At 41.4% G+C, this 16,022-nt stretch overlaps 1 protein-coding gene across 3 annotated transcripts in view; it reads left to right on the plus strand.

Moving 5' to 3' along the window:
• The window catches only part of SLC44A1 (solute carrier family 44 member 1), a 69,591-nt gene that overhangs the window by 20,418 nt on the left and 33,151 nt on the right, over positions 1 to 16,022 (plus strand). For all 3 annotated transcript variants that reach the window (XM_075447228.1, XM_075447229.1, XM_075447226.1), the window contains exons 3-4: positions 1,110 to 1,252; positions 9,247 to 9,383. In XM_075447228.1, coding sequence (XP_075303343.1) covers positions 1,110 to 1,252; positions 9,247 to 9,383 — 280 coding nt within the window. The remainder of the gene's footprint in view (positions 1 to 1,109; positions 1,253 to 9,246; positions 9,384 to 16,022) is intronic.

Here is a 16,022-nt window from a genome sequence, read left to right on the forward strand (position 1 = left end):
GAAATCAGCTTTGTTTGTTACTTGTGATACCCTTTTGCTCAGTTTGCCCTTGTTTTTCACTTTGAGTGTTAAGTCTACAAGTGCATTCGCCAGAGACATATAATGAACGACTTGCTGCCTGGAGTTTCTCTATAGTCATAGCCTGTCCGTCAGAGAAGGTCACTATCCTGTATCTTCAGAACTTTGAAACCACCCACATTTTATCTGTTCCATGCTGACTTCATTACCTGTTGTCATCATCTCGTCTGATCCTGTTGCTGCAATCTGCTGCTCCATGTGTTTGTCAGCTCTGCTTCCCCTTCTCAAATCTTGGCTTGCCTCGTCTGTGAAAGCAGTTCATTGATGGTAGCAGAGCGAGCCGCCGGTGCTTCACTTCTCCCTGTCAGTGGTGTTGCTAGAGAGCTAATGATTCTTTTGCTCATCTCCTGTTCATATTGTCACTGCCTTGATCTTGGTTTTGCTAGTGAAATACCTCTGAAAGTTCACAGCAAGACCTGCCTGACACTGGATATTTTGCATGTTACTCTGAGCTGTTTTGCATTCTCCTGCTCTTTGTCTGTTTCTTTCCTGCACTTGAACCCAGCATCTGGAATCATAGTGGACTTGACCTAGTTGCTTGCTTTAGAGGATTTCCTTAAAAGGAACTTCTGTCAGACAGGCCTCTTCATTCTAGCTCATCTTTGAAAGCACGTAATTTGGAGGAAGAAAATAAAATCTTAAAGCAAGAAAATGTGAACTGTCTGGAATCTTCTAAGGTGCACACTAACCCGTGACAGCTCCATCTCTGCTTGTAGCTCTCCTTTGCTGCCTGCCCTTGGCCTCGCTTCTGCTTCGTGCGTGGCTTGCTGGCAATATGATTCTCAAAAAACAGCCTACAAGATTCTTAGTACTGCTTGTATAATATGCAGTATAAGACATTTGAATCCTCTTTTTGCCTTAAGTTTAATGTTATAATTGCACAACAGTTGTCTGTGCATGGTCCTGGTCTTTCCATTTTCAGTCTGAAAGAATTTTCAGAAAAAACTGTGCATGGAAGCAAATTAATTAAACTGACTTTTCCCAGCTGTCAAACAGAGTATTACTAAATGGTGGGTTTTTTTTCTCATTAGGGCTTTATCTGTGGCTTTTCGGTAGCTACAGGAGCAGCTGCAAGACTGCTTTCAGGATATGACAGTTATGGAAATATTTGTGGACAGAAAAATGTCAAGGTGGAGGGAATAATCAACAGTGGTCTGGACCTCACACACAAGAAGTGAGTATGCGATTCAGTTGCTTCTTTCTGTATACCAGGGAAGGCAAAACCTTTCTTCCTTTGAGAGCAGATTTTCAATAAAATGGGGAAAGGGATATGCTAACTGATTCCTACTTGTCCTCTCCACTCTTCTCACCTAGAGAACAACAATCTTTTGTAACAACCAGCAACAGTATGTGGAGAGTGTATGTTGACAGGTATGCAATGAGTACAGCTAAATCACTGAGGAATTTTCCTTTCTTAGCATCCAGTTCACGTAGGGGATTGTATCAGACCAATGAAGAATCTTGTATATTAGAGTTTTAGGTATTCTGAGATTTGGGAGCAGGCCTTTGATAGCTATGTAGAAATGATTTGCTTTTGATGTTGTATGCTCAGTTTCCCCTGCTGAGTTTAGGGGGAGGTGGGATATATCCAACACATTGAAATGAGACTTTAAAATTTAAACTGTAAGCAGAATGTATAGAAATGGCATGCAGAGAAAATGCACAAAACGTCTAAGCAGCACACAGCTCTTTATTAAGCAGTGTCCTGTGAAAGCACATGCTTACAGGTCAGAACCAGCACAGGTATTTCCTGTTGTGCAGGAAAAAGTCATACTGCAGTAGTAGTACTGGAGCTGAAGAACAAGAATTCTGGACTGAAGGGTTGGAAACCCATGAACATCTGTTGAGGTCTGTCTGCAAGTCAGTGCTCAGTGCATCTGTACAACTTGTGTGACTTTCTAAAGTAAACTATTTAGTGTAACCTGAGAACAGTGATACTAATTGACAAAAAAAGATGTTTCTTTTGCTGTTGTTAACTTCAAAGAACTAAAAAGCCTTTAAATTCTGAGTATAATAGCCTTTTACTTCACACCTTGCTTTCAGACTAACAGAAAATCCGTAATTTGCAGGGATTGTTTTGGAAGGATGCTTTCCTAAGATCTGCTCATTTTGAGTTACTATAGTAAAAATTTCTAAATACGTGATTTAAAATTTGATGTGGCTAGGTAACTGGTGTGTTATCACAAGAATTTGACTTAAATAAAATGGCTTTCCTTTTTTTTCTGTCAAAAGATTGTCACAAATTTTCTGCTTTTTTAATATAAATATTTTAGCACTTTCTGAAATCAGGTGTATTCAATACAAAATTGTTATTCTTGTGTTGTGAGAGAAAATACAAAGTTTAAAAATACAGTTTTAAACTTGCTCACCTGTAGAAAGCAATGGTCTCTGAGTGTGTGTGAAGGCAGAGAAACTCAGACACCTTACTGAAATGTAACAATAGCGTAATAGTCTCCTGCAAGTGACAGAAATTGGGCCATCATGAGGAGAAACATCTACCACTGCTAAGTGATTTCCTTTCATAAAGGTGAGATTGAAAGACAACAAATAAAAATAGAGACTCTTTTTAGCACAGTTGATAAACAGAGCATGTCACTTGTCAAAGCCTTCCTAAGGTTCAAAAGGATTATGTTTGTCTAGTAAAGGTATCATGACTTGAGGCATGACCTAAGCAAATGAATGGGTACACTCATATGGGGTAGCGTCATCTCTGTTTGATTGAGAGTAAGAGAAAACCTGCTACCAAGGCAGATTACTCTGTAGCGGTTCACAGTGAAGTACGGTCCAGGGTACCCGGCTTTGGAAGAGGCGAATTCTTATATATAAGTGAGTAATCCTTCCCACTCTGACATCCAAGAGCTTTTTAAATTTTAGGCAGTTTTTTGGAAGAAAGTATCTTTGTGTCTGTCTCTAGCAGATGGAGTTCCTGCAGTCTGAGGTGCAGTTCAGAGGAGTATTTCACGCTATTTTGTAGAAATACTTTTCACACAGACTGTAAAAATAAACTCTTCTTACTGCCTGTACATTTTAGTTTGTGTAGAGAAAGAAAGGACTTTAAACTCTACAAATGTGGTTCTGTAAACATGAAGTTATTCTCATTTTATTCTGCTTGTGGAGTAATTCTATCTTCATTTCCCAGTCCAAAGCAGAAAAGCTAAATTATTGGTAAAAATAACACTTTCTTCCTTGTAAATGACAGCAACCCATAGGCACTGTAATGAGGAAGTGAAATGGGTGTGATCTGTGTGGATATGAAAATCTGGGTGGTAAGGGTGAGGAGCAGAGTCCTCACAGGCGTATGGCTTGATCCATATTCATCAGATATGCTGAAACCAGTGATATGAGATGTAGTGTTGGGAAGGAGGATTTTACAGCCTGGTCTCATCGGCAAAGGGTGAATCGGGCGTCTTTTTACGTTTATGAAGAAAACACAGTACAGCTTTAATAGGCTGTGCTCCAGAGTCAGACATGAGATTGCAATCTAGTCTTGGCAGTGAATTCTCATTCAACTCATTTCCTTCAAATAAGCTACTTGCTCTTCAAGTTTTGGCAGTTACAAGGGGTTTAAAAAATGACCTTTTATTTGCGAATAAGTGATGATTGTGGCAGCCAAATTAAGACCCTGAAATGCTAGTTCGGTGTGATTTTTTTGATCACCAATACTTTGCTGCTTGAACAGAATTCAGTTTGTCCTGTTTACTCAAGTGTGAGAAGATGTGCATGTGCCGCTACAACGAAGAGTTAAGTTGGCATTCCATCTTAATAAATGCCTTTGATTCAGGAAAATAAATGCTTGGGTTTTAGGCTGTGGGAAAATCAAGGGAGAGTTTGCAGCACGCTGCAGAGAATTTGGTGGAGTGAAAATGTGTATACAATACACGTAGTTTGTTTAGACTGTGTGTGATCACTTGATTCACTTTGCGATTATTGTGATAAGATGCTTGTAGATCACAGCAAATGGTTGTGTGTAGTACCTGTCTGCCTAGAGGGAGATGCCTTGAGGGATGACAGATGATCAATGACGCTGGCAAATGTAAGAGTGTAGAGTACTTGAAGGTAGGATAGGCTGTTCAGATGATTTGCCACCATGTTTCCAAAATCAAGGTGTAGCGTACAAAATTATGATGCTTGGTCTTCCTGATTTTGCAAGGGAAGAGGAGGCTGCTGTATTTCTTGTAGGTGTTAATAGCAGACTTTCTAGTAAGCCACAAGTGAGAAGCCAAATTTGTTGATGCCTTTTTTTTAACCTTCTGTCATTTTGAAATTATATTTTGAATTACTAGCCTAGAAATCTGGATTCTTCTTTCAGAGTGAAAAAAGAAATGTTGAAGTATAAGCCAAAAATAGTCGTAAAGCACAAGTAAGGTTACCCTATAGATCTGTATAAAAAATTTTATGACGCATTTTGGAAAGCTGTACTGACGTTCATTTTGAATTACATGCCTCAGGATCGACAACTTGCTGTTGAACTTATTGTCAGACACTGTGGCTTTTGAAACATTAAATAAATTCTTTCCTTATTTTCCTATATGTATATGAATCAAAATTAAAGGTAAGCTTAAAATTTCTGATTTTTATTTTGGCTATATTAAAAATTACATGCAGTTATTTTTACTCAAGTAACTTTTTCATCATGCCATATTTGGGAGGTTCTTTTAACAAATCTTGATTTTCAGAAAAGTGAATTGTTAAGATTAAAGAATCACAAAACCATAGAACAGTTTGGCTTTGAAGGGACCATTGAAGATCATCAAATTTCAACCCCCCTGCCATGGGCAGGGACACCTTCCGCTAGACCAGGTTGCTCAAAGACCCGTCACAGCCTGGCCTTGAATGCTGCCAGGGAGCAGGCAGCCACAGCTTCTCTGGGCAGCCTGTTCCACTGCCTCGCCACCCTCACAGTAAAGAATTACTTTCTTATATCTATTCTAAATCTACCCTCTTTTAGTTTAAAGCCATTACCCCTTCTCCTATCACTACATGTCCTTGTAAAAGGTCCATCTTCAGCTTTCTTGTAGGCCTCAGGCGTTGAAAGGTTACTGTAAGGTCTCCCTGGAGCCTTCTTTTCTCCAGGCTGAACAGCCCCAACTCTCTCAGCCTGACCTCACAGGAGAGGTGCTGCAACCCTCTGATCGTTTTTGCGGCCCTCCTCTGAACCTGCTCCAACAGGTCCATGTCCTTCTTGTGTTGAGGGCTCCAGAGCTGGACGCAGGACTCTGGGTGGGGTCTCACCAGAGCAGAGCAGAGGGGCAGAATCACTTCCCTCGACCTGCTGGCCATGCTGCTTTGGATGCAACCAAGGATAGGGTTGGTCTTCTGGGCTGCAAGCTCGCATTGCTTGGTCATGTCCAGCTTTTCATCCACCAGTACCCCCCCAAGTCCTTCTCTGCAGGGCTGGTACTTCATAAAGACATGTAAAGTTGATTCCTAGGTTGTAAATCTGGTATACTGAATTTCCAGTAGCAAACAAACGTTCATTTGCAGTGTTGAAGCATCTATAACAGTATGATTACTTTGTTTACTTCAGTCTTTGTGTTGCTGACCTAAGTTACTTTCTTATCAACAAATTAGTGTATTGTTGATTCTGAATAACTGAAATTGCAGTACAGAGCATGTAAGTACATTCTTCTAGTGAGAAATAAAACCTGTTGTGCCACACTATGGAATTCTCTTCAGTAAAATCACGTTTTCAATAAATCCTAGCTTTAAAAGCAAAAAATGACAGTATTTTTTCCTCTGTAATGCTGCTGCCTAGCATTTTGATGTTTGTTTTAACTGCTAGAAATTAAAACAAAAAATCTTACTTCTGTCATTCTAGACCATGGATTGAAGCTGTAGATTTGATAGCTTGGAGTTTGCTTTGCATCTGCCTTGCTGCTATCAGAACTGTCTGTGAACCATGCAATGTGGTGTTTGGATTAGATGTGTCTGTTTAAGGGTATGCTAACACAGCACATTTCTGTCAAAACTGCATATGGCAGTATATTTGTATTGTGTTTCTAAGTTTCCAGACTGGAGTTAAAACAGTAGTATTTATTTTACAAAAAATTCTAATTTCTTCTGTCCATGAAAATTATAGCTTGGGGGCTGGATTCTAGCTTGTTAGTGCTGATGTTCCTGACTTGGCTTCCTTAGGCTTCTCTTGGTAACAAGTGTTAAGGGATGTTTGGAAGAACCTCCTGCCCAGCCACGGGAGCCAAGTCCTGTAGGACCGAGGGTCTCTGCCTGGGCTGAGGGACGTGGATGGACAGACACACAGAGGACACTGACACAGCTGGTTACGTGGGCTGGCACTGACCAGGTGCTGCATTCAACAGCAGCCACATGCAGGGCACACATAAAACGCAGGCACAGATGGCCACATCCCCTCCTCGTGGGCTGGCAGAGGCGGAAGGTCACTAGTGCAGGCACCCACATGGCACTCTCCAGGTTCACAAGCATACTCACAGTGATGGATGCCCCAAGTACCAGCACAGACTCCCTGCCCACCCAGCACCCCTGCCCCAATCCCAAGCCCCCTTACCACCCTCCCCCACCCCGCATGTGTATACTTGCCCTCACAGGTTCCCCCAGATACCAGCACAGCCCCTCCACACAGCTGAAAGCCCTGCCTGGATCCGCAGCCTCCCACATGCCAGCTGTACAGCCTGCCGTTCGCTGCGGAGTTGTCCATGCACACTCTGCGCATGCCCACGCTGGGGAGGGTACTGATGCTTGGCCCATGCCAACAGCCAGCTGTTGACCTACCATCCTGCTCCAGCCACTGCCACGGAGCCCCCGCTTACACTGCACACACACCACTCCCCTCCCGTAGCTGTTTTCTGGGGACACGCATCTTTCCCACCCTAGTGGCCAAGAGCCCTCCCTGCCCCAGTCACTGGCACTGAGACCCCACTCACTTTGGTAACTGACACCGCAGGCCTGGGGCACCTCTGACACCCCCAGTTTATTCCCAGTTGCTGACACTAAGTCCTTCATGCTGGCCCTCCCAGTAGCTGGCACTTAGTCCTTGCAGCACCCATGCACATCACAGAGTTACTACGTAGAGAGAGAGTTAAGAAAATATTTAGTAAGAAGATAGGACAGACTACAGTGATCAGGCGTTGGCCTTGGTCAGAACAGCGTACTGACCAGCCTTGGCTTACACGCGGCTGGCCCCTTTTACACCCCTCCCTGAATCCAGTCCCCTACCCATTCCCTCAGCAGCTGTCCCTCTGAGTGCCCCCACTGCATCCTGCACCCTTGCTGTTTCTTGATGACCCACAAATTACTGTGATTGACCAGGTTAGTTTCTGGTTGTTCTAAGTGCAGTTAACTAACCAACTGGTCAGAACTAACTGGTCAAGTTTTATGTCTTGAGTATCTATCTCCCTCCTTTTCCTTATCATGATAATTTGCCAAGGTCCTTAGCCAGATAATCTTAACTGAAAGATAAGAATTCTCACAGTCCTCATATCATTACCAATTAGTGTGACTGACCAGGTTTGTTCCCGTCACAACCTCCCTTATCACATGTCAGTCAGGTTGGACTGTGTAGCTTCTTGTTCGTAGCTCCTTTTATCAGATACCCTCAAAGGAGCAGGCACTCTCTTTCCATGTGCCCTTGTGGTATGGAATAGCACCTGCAGGAACTTGTCCTTACAAAGAGAAATAACAGGAGCATGCAGTTAACAGAAGTATTGTATATCTTTGTATCAACTGAAGTATTTTCTTTGAAGTAAAGGAAAAATGTAGAATTAGAGGCTTCCTGCTCACATGCAGTTACCTTGGGTGTGTGTGCGTGACAGAATTTTTTACATTTGCACTTGCTTCTTAGACTTTCATGATCTATGGAGTCCTGAGGTATGTAGTATGTCTTAAGTCAAAAATCAGAAATAGTACTGGGAGATTTTCATAGAGATGTGGACAAGGAAAGGAAATGTTTTGAGAGTGCACGGAGTCTATTACAACATTACAATTGACACAGATGACATGGGTTTTGGTGGGCTTTCAGGAAGTAAGACAGGAAGCACTGAAGGACTGAAAAACTGTACTAAGATGTAATAATTCTTGTATACTGACTCCGGATAATGGAAGTCTTTTTGTGGGGGAAAGTTAGCAACTGGCACATAGACTGAAAGTGTTCAGGCAGGAACTAAATGTTTTCTGGGAACAGAAAGGATTTTTATTGATTACAGAGAACTGCAGAAATAGAAGTGGCGTTTTATATGGTGGTTTGGTGTTGTTTTCCTGTGATGATGTTAGAGAATATGAAGAGGGTGTTTCAATGCATAGCATATCACCAGAATTGTAGGAATTGGAAAGACTTGTTTAACTTCAGAATAGCAAAACATTCTGCATCTGTATTATACCATGAATGGACAATATTGTATGGTTAGTGTTCATGATGAAATGTGTATAGCCACGAGAAGATGTTGGCTGGGAAACTGTAATACATACTTCACGAACTGGGTTTTTAAATCACTCATCATGGAAAGTTAGCATATAGAATCTCTAAAATATTACACTTGAAGGTTAGGTAGTTCTACTTGAAATATCTGAACAATTTGTGTTTAAAAATAAACACTACAGTAGTCTGCACAGTCATATGGACCTGTGGTGTGGAAAATCAATCTAAACCAAAAGACTGTTCTTAATTATTGGTATTATGTGTATTCATTAAAATAGCCACAGACTTTGTCCTTTTTGCAGCATAAGTATAACCTTATGGGGTTTGGTGGGTCTTTTTGGAAGAAGTTGGACATTTTGAAGTCAAGTTTAAGGTTGGAGTGAAGCTTTATTTGTGAATGTTTAGACCTGTATCTGTGAAGAGGCATGGTAGCAGTGCTGCTGTTTTTATGAACAGCACCATTTGAATGGATTTGAATCTGGCAGAGTTGAAAATCCTTTCTCTGTGATCCAGAAGTATATGAATAACCGTCTGTTTGTCGTGCGTGTGAGTACCTGAATTTGTTTGACCCACATTATTATGATAATACCAAATTTCCTGTGTTTCTGGGTAGACTGAAGGTTAGTCTTGGCTGAATTCTTTAGTTTGAAAAGAAATTTGTAGAAACATAGAGTTGCTCAAGTTCGAACGGACTCATAAGAATCATCGAGTCCAACTTGATTTTGTTCAGTGTAATTGTTAACTAGAACAGAAGTAATTAATCTGTTTTTCTTCCCTAGGTATGTGTTCTTCTTGGATCCATGCAACATTGATCTAGTACGTCAGAGGATCAAGTCCCTTGCTTTGTGTGTTTCGACTTGCCCAAGGAAAGAACTGAAAACTCTGGCTGATATACAGAAATTTGCAGAAACTAATGGTATGCAAAAAGCATGTCAGGTTTTGTTCATGTACTAGATATTTTCATAGGATTAAAAAAAGACTTGTGCATTAGCTGATTCAAGAAATGCAATAACTATTAAGGAACTGCAATGGAAACAAGGTGGTATTTTTATGAAGCTAAAGCTTTACTAAATCTTACAGTATTAATATGCTTTTGCTCAGTCATATCTTGGGCATTCTGAAAGCTCATTGTTAAAACAGGAGTACAAAGTGTAACAAGAATTTCAGGGAATGTCTAACTGTAGGGTACGTTCTCAGCTCCTACAGAAGTGTTCTGATGTTGCTGCTGAAGAGTCGTGCTGTTGAAATGTCCTCATATGTATGGGGCTACTGAGAGCAATGCTGCTGTTGAGCTGTGCTTGCAGCTTGGGGTGTGGCTGTGGATGTCAAAATATTCCTGCTTTCATTAAGTGCTATGGTGCAGTTCCTATTTTCTTTTTTGTTTTCTTACACTTTTATTTTTTCAAGAAACATAAAGGAGATTAACTGTATTAGCAAATGAAATATTGTACCTTGCCCCCCCCGCCCTCCCCCAAGAGCAGTACTTTTTCGATGTGGTAATAACACTGATATTACTTGCTCAATCCAGATTTTAACACTGTATGGAAGGAAGTGTTAAACGAGAGGTAACCAACTTTTGGACCTTCCAAAAGAGAGTAAAGATAAAAACTTGAAGTTTCATGTTTTCTGAGCTACTGAAGTGGGAGCGGTTTGTCCTAAAGTTTCCCACTTAATCTTGTAAAATGCTGCGGTAGGTTGTGTTTGTGAGATACTTGGCTAATGATGAGCCAGTCTGGGTGGCCAAGTTCAAAGCAGATGACTTTTCTTAGAAAGAAATGTTGATTTCTATTCTGGTGCAGGTTATGTGAGCACTTCTTGCTTGAAAGCAGAGTGGGTTGGGGCGGCCCTAGGACGGTGTTAGTACCCTGGGCTCTCCCACTGCACTGTGCCTGCACATCTGGGTATCTGGGTCGGGAGCGGAGATGTCGCGTGGTCGTCAGTACGTGTGCACGCTGTTCCGGCACGGCGCAGCCAGTGGACTGGGAACAGCGGCTTCCCCATGGACCTCGTCTGTGCCCTGGTGTCAAACACAAACCTGCTGTGAGGTCAGCCGGTATTGTCACGCGTTTTAGCCCTTAACCGAGAGTTTCTTAACTGATGAAGCCCAGGTATTTGTTGGTTGAAGTCAAGGTCATCAGTAGTGGAATTTTTTAAGTATCTTTTGAAGTAATGAAATGCAGCCATGCCTTGTTTTACTGCAAACATTGTTGCTATGTTTATAAGTCAAGTCTCTCATTAACTGTGCCTGAAATATGTTCAGCATAACCATCTTTTAAAGTACACCAAAAATCGCTCTTCCTAAAACATGCTATGCCTTGTCCTCATGATTCTCCGTTCTGAATTTATCTCCCTTACTGTTTCGGGTTTTGAAATTTTTCAGACTTTATTTTAAGAATTAGTACCAGAGTGAATTGTTTCAGTTTACAGGAAGCTTGGTCAAAAGCATGAAACCTAGTATTACAGCAGAACAGAGTAACTAATGAGTTCGAGTCCTAATTTTCACTATGCGGGCTTGTCAAAACCAGCTACTAAACTGAACTTTCCTTTTGTAGATTAATATTGTGCAAGACTGGAATCACACAATTCAGAGAAATACTGTCATCATCGTGTTTATGTTTCTGTTTAAATGCTCACCAACCTGTGCAGGTTCCAAAAAGCAATGGTTTGCAGCAAATCAACAGCTTAAGTATTGATCACCTTAAATGTTGCATATGTATAGTAAAAGTTAAAGCATGATTCAGTCTTACAATAGAGCAAAAACAGTGAATTAATACCAAAACTGTATTACTCAGTAACAAATATTTTTCTGAGAGCCACTTTGTAACTATGATAGTGGGTTTAAATTAATTAATACTAGCATTATGTTTGGCAGTGTGTTTCAAATGATTATAGACTCCACTGTGAAAAGGATAATGAGAGAATCTGAGGACTTTGAACATGACTGCACAGAGCTTAATTGCAATTTCTATGTTTGTGATGATGCCTAGTTAGAGTTTAGAGTTCAGCTGTCACATTCTGAAGAAGGAGGGCAAGACATACGTGTTTGGTTTTTTGTGATAATTAGTGCTGAATTTTCCAAGTTTGAAACTTCTAACACTCAACAAGAAAACCACCTTAATGTTTTAAATATATGGGTAGAGAACACAGTCAACGCTTAAATTTTGCTCTACTGACTGTTCCTGAAAGCTTTAACCCTTCCTGCAACCTAAAAGTAGCAATCGTGCTGGAGATAGGCTTTGCGTACGTTGTTGCATATGCATTTGAAGAGTTATCTATTTTCACCTGGCTCACGTGCCATCTCTGCAATTATCTCACTTGTCCATGCACCTTGGAATTCTTTCATGAATGACTGTTTAAGCACCCTCCCATCCCAAAGAAATCTTCTGTTGTGCCTCAGCCTGTCAAGAGGTGGTATGGTAAGTTCAAATAAAGATTTTTTCTAAACGTCTTTATCAAAAGATGTAACATAGTAAAACAAACTGTAACATCGTTATATTGATTAATGATTTTATCAATACCAGGTGTGATCTTCCAGCTACCTTAGCATTTATCGTATCTTCCCCAAAGTGGGACAGTCACTTGGTTGCGTGTGCACAATGTGACAGAACAGCCAACCCTTAAGGTTCAGAGCAGTCTGGCAGAGCTCTTACTTCTTGTGCAGTACAGCTTGTATTTTTCTGTAGGCAAGATTGTAAATAAGCATTTAGGGCAGAGAAAATGCTTGCTTGAGGCTTGAAGATTATTTCATGACAAAGCAGCCTTTTGGCTTCCTGAATCAGTAATGATGCACTTGCTATCCTACTGTAATTTGGGAAAAGGAGCTGGTTTGATGAATAATGCTGCACCATTTCAGGACATTACCTTCACTCCCACCCCCACTCCACTTGCTTTCTCACAGTCAGGTCTGCGTTTTGCAGTGCCTTCACATCTAAGAAAAGGAGATGTCTGCCCCTTGCAAAGCCTGGCTGATTTTAGGAAATAAGAGAGTGTGCGCCTTTAATCTGTTCAGCATCATGGACACCCAGAACACTGGGAACTGCTTGGTACCTTTTACAAGAGGAGAAGAAAGGGAAGGAAAAAGCTGGGCAGTTGACTGCTCATATCTTCAGTATGTACAAATGTGTGAGTTGTGAAGCACGGGAATGTTATGGAGCAGCTCCTGGTGGTGGTGTGGAAACATACAGTGTTGGCTGAGAACTTTTTCTAATGCTGTTCTCACGCGGCCATGCTGATGATTGAGTTTGTAGAGCTATGGATTGGACACAACTGAGAATTTTGTATATTGTGAACTGGCTGCTGCTGATTTCCCCAGGATTTTTTCACCCAGCAGAACACCTCAGCCAGGGAGTACTTGGGATTCAATGTTTTTGTTGGTCTTGGCACTTAAAAAATTTTGTATTTCAAGTAACGTGACTGAAAGCTGTTTTTTTCCAGAAAGCTGATTGTTGCTTCAAAACGTAATGTCCAGGAAATACTGCAATGCTCTTTTCAAGGTCTCGCCAAAGCATTTTGAGATAGCCTTGAAGGTATAGTTTGTATATGACTATGCCAAATGAATAATGAAATGTGGTTATTAAAAAGAAACACTAAACAGATGGCCATAATTTCTGTCATGTTTAATTCAGTGATAAATATACTGACAGGTTCACTGTGGGAAGTAGTACTCCTGTCTGTGTTGTTTAAATGACTGGATGCAGATTTAGGAACCAAAAATGAAATTTCTGTTTTACGTGTTGGCAGGCATCCTGATTGTCAGAATGCTGTAACTAGGCCACGCTAGTTGAGGTCCGGGTGGACTCCGAGCCAGAGGTAAAGCTACATTAAGTCTGCTATGGAGATTAACCTGAAAGAAATCAATAAAGGAAAGGCTGGCAAAGTCAGAGCAGGTCATCTCTCTGAGCCATGGGAAGGAACCATAGGAGAAACAAAAAGGATTTTTCTTTTCTCTGAGGGTAATGACATCTTCATATGTAGTAATCAAAGTACATCTTTGCAGTATACTGTTGGTACTTGACTTAGAAATAGTTGTTACATAGTTGCTGCTGGCTTCTTATGTTTTTCTTGTCCTTCTGTCGCCAACCCCGCCGACTTTGTTTTTGGTGGAAGTCTGTTTGTTAAAGCTTAATCCTTTGCTCCTGGTTTTCACAGAATCGCAGAGTGTTAGGGGTTGGAAGGGACCTCTGTGGGTCATCTAGTCCAGCCCCCCTGCCGAAGCAGGGTCACCTACAGGAGGCTGCACAGGACCTTGTCCAGGCAGGTCCTGAATACCTACAGAGAAGGAGACTCCACGACCTCCCTGGGCAGCCTGTTCCAGTGCTCCGTCACCCTCAGAGGGAAGAAGTTCTTCCTCATGTTCAGACGTAACTTCCTATGCTTCATTTTGTGCTCGTTGCCCCTTGTCCTGTTGCTGGGCACCACTGAGAAGACTCTGGTCCCATCCTCCTGACACCCACCCTTCAGATATTTATAAGCATTTATTAGGTCCCCTCGCAGCCTTCTCCAGGCTGAACAAGCCCAGCTCCCTCAGCCTTTCCTCATAGGAGAGATGCTCCAGTCCCCTCATCATCCTCATAGCCCTCCGCTGGACACTCTCCAGCAGCTCCTCATCTTTCTTGAAGTGGGGAGCCCAGAACTGGACACAGTACTCCAGATGGGGCCTCACTAGGGCTGAGCAGAAGGGGAGGAGAACCTCCCTCGTCCTGCTGGCCACACTCTTCTTGATGCACCCCAGGATCACATTGGCCTTCTTGGCAGCCAGGGCACACTGCTGGCTCATGGTCAACTTGTCTACCAGCACACCCAGGTCCCTCTCCACAGAGGTGTTCTCCAGCAGGTCAGCCGCAAGCCTGTACTGGTGCACGGGGTTGTTCCTCCCCCACATTGGTTATGGGCATATTATGATAAAAGAGACTGTGCACCACTAGGTCTTTGGAATCCTGGATATGTTAATTCTGAGCTTGATTTTTTGAGTGGCTGGAATAAAAAGTGCACTGTTGACTGGTTTTGAGGTACGGAGTCATCCACTGCTATTCTACCTTGTTACCAGAACTGCCTATCAGGGTTGTCTTTTGTTGGAAATGAACCCTCTAGTCAGAATGAAGTAATTTTCACAACAGAAAGTGACTGGACATGGAGTCCTCCAGTAATACTGTTTTATGTTATTGATTACATTAATAAACCATTTGGAAAGGGGGAGGAACAGTGAGGTAATAAATCTTGCTGCAGCCACTGAATTATTTAGAATTACATGAAAAAGTGTGATATCAGTTGCAGTGGAACAAAATGTCAAATACAAAGGAGTGCCTCCAGAAGAAAGGAGTGGGGAAAAACCCCTGGTTTTTATGCATTTAGCATTTTACTTCAAAATGGTTATTGCTATTTGGGAAGGAGATCATGAAGGTGGTGAGGATGGTGAGAGGATTAGGTGGAGGCCCAGCACTGTCTGAAAGTGTAATTTGTATTATTTGTGAGGAGAAGAAAACAGGCATGATATTTTGTGTAAACTCATGCTGTGTTGGGGTCATAAAGGCTGTGTGCTGATCCTTCGCAAAGTGTTTTCTTAACTGTTTTCTGAACTTTTTGTATATAATGTACACATACTGAGAAGGCAAACAAGGATGATCACAAGAAAAGACCAATGATTCTTTTGCCTGGAAAAGAGAAAACTATTGGGAAGAATAAGGTCTTTAAAAGCAGGAGTAGCTTAGAGAAGGTTAAAAAAACTGTGTTCCTCGATCTCATAACTTGAGTAGTATGAAACTAGAGGTCGAAAAAGAAATTACTAGGCATCAAAGGGCCAGTTTTTTTTTCTGTACAAGTTACAGTTAATTTACAAAACTTACTGCTGTGAGGATATTTTAAATACCAAAGGATAAACTGTTAGAGTAATCGTGTTTGGATATTTAATAGGTTAGTACTCAAGGATGTTGTTGAGCTGTAAGTGGTGGAGAGCTAAAGATGCAGTAGGGGAAACATCTGCTACTGGACTAGATGGATTTTTAATGTGATACCAGAATAGCTGATTTTGTTTAGCACTGGAAGAAATATGAGTGGAGGAATGAATAAACTAATATTTATTTTCAACTTTCTGTATTGTTGATAAGAGTGGGAAGATAGAGAAGAGGATAGTATGGACATTTTAATTACAACTGAAAATGCATGTATATGAGTTCTGACTCTAAGATGTAAAATTTTTTAAGTTTTTCCATTTTTATGTACAGTTAGTTAGAACAGTAACCGTGCTTAGCTATCTCAGGAGTTCTCTTTGTGGTCTTAAATTCTGGAGACATTTAAAGATCTAAGTAGCAGGTTTTATGTGTTGGACTTTTCCCAGAACATTCTTGCAGGCGCTAAAAGCAGGCTGTAATTTCTCCTACCCTCTAATTCTCACTCTTTTAAAGAAGCAGTGGTCTCTGCAACAACTTGAAGTTCAGATATATACAATCCTTAGTTTCTTTCCTTTAAAACACTCTCTGTGCTTCTGGAAAGCACCAGTGGATAAATCTGGAGAATGAAGCTTGCTTTCTTCACTGAGAACAAATCTGTCATACTAATC

The sequence above is a fragment of the Opisthocomus hoazin genome, chromosome Z (genome assembly GCF_030867145.1).
Source record: "Opisthocomus hoazin isolate bOpiHoa1 chromosome Z, bOpiHoa1.hap1, whole genome shotgun sequence".
NCBI classification, from domain to species: domain Eukaryota; kingdom Metazoa; phylum Chordata; class Aves; order Opisthocomiformes; family Opisthocomidae; genus Opisthocomus; species Opisthocomus hoazin.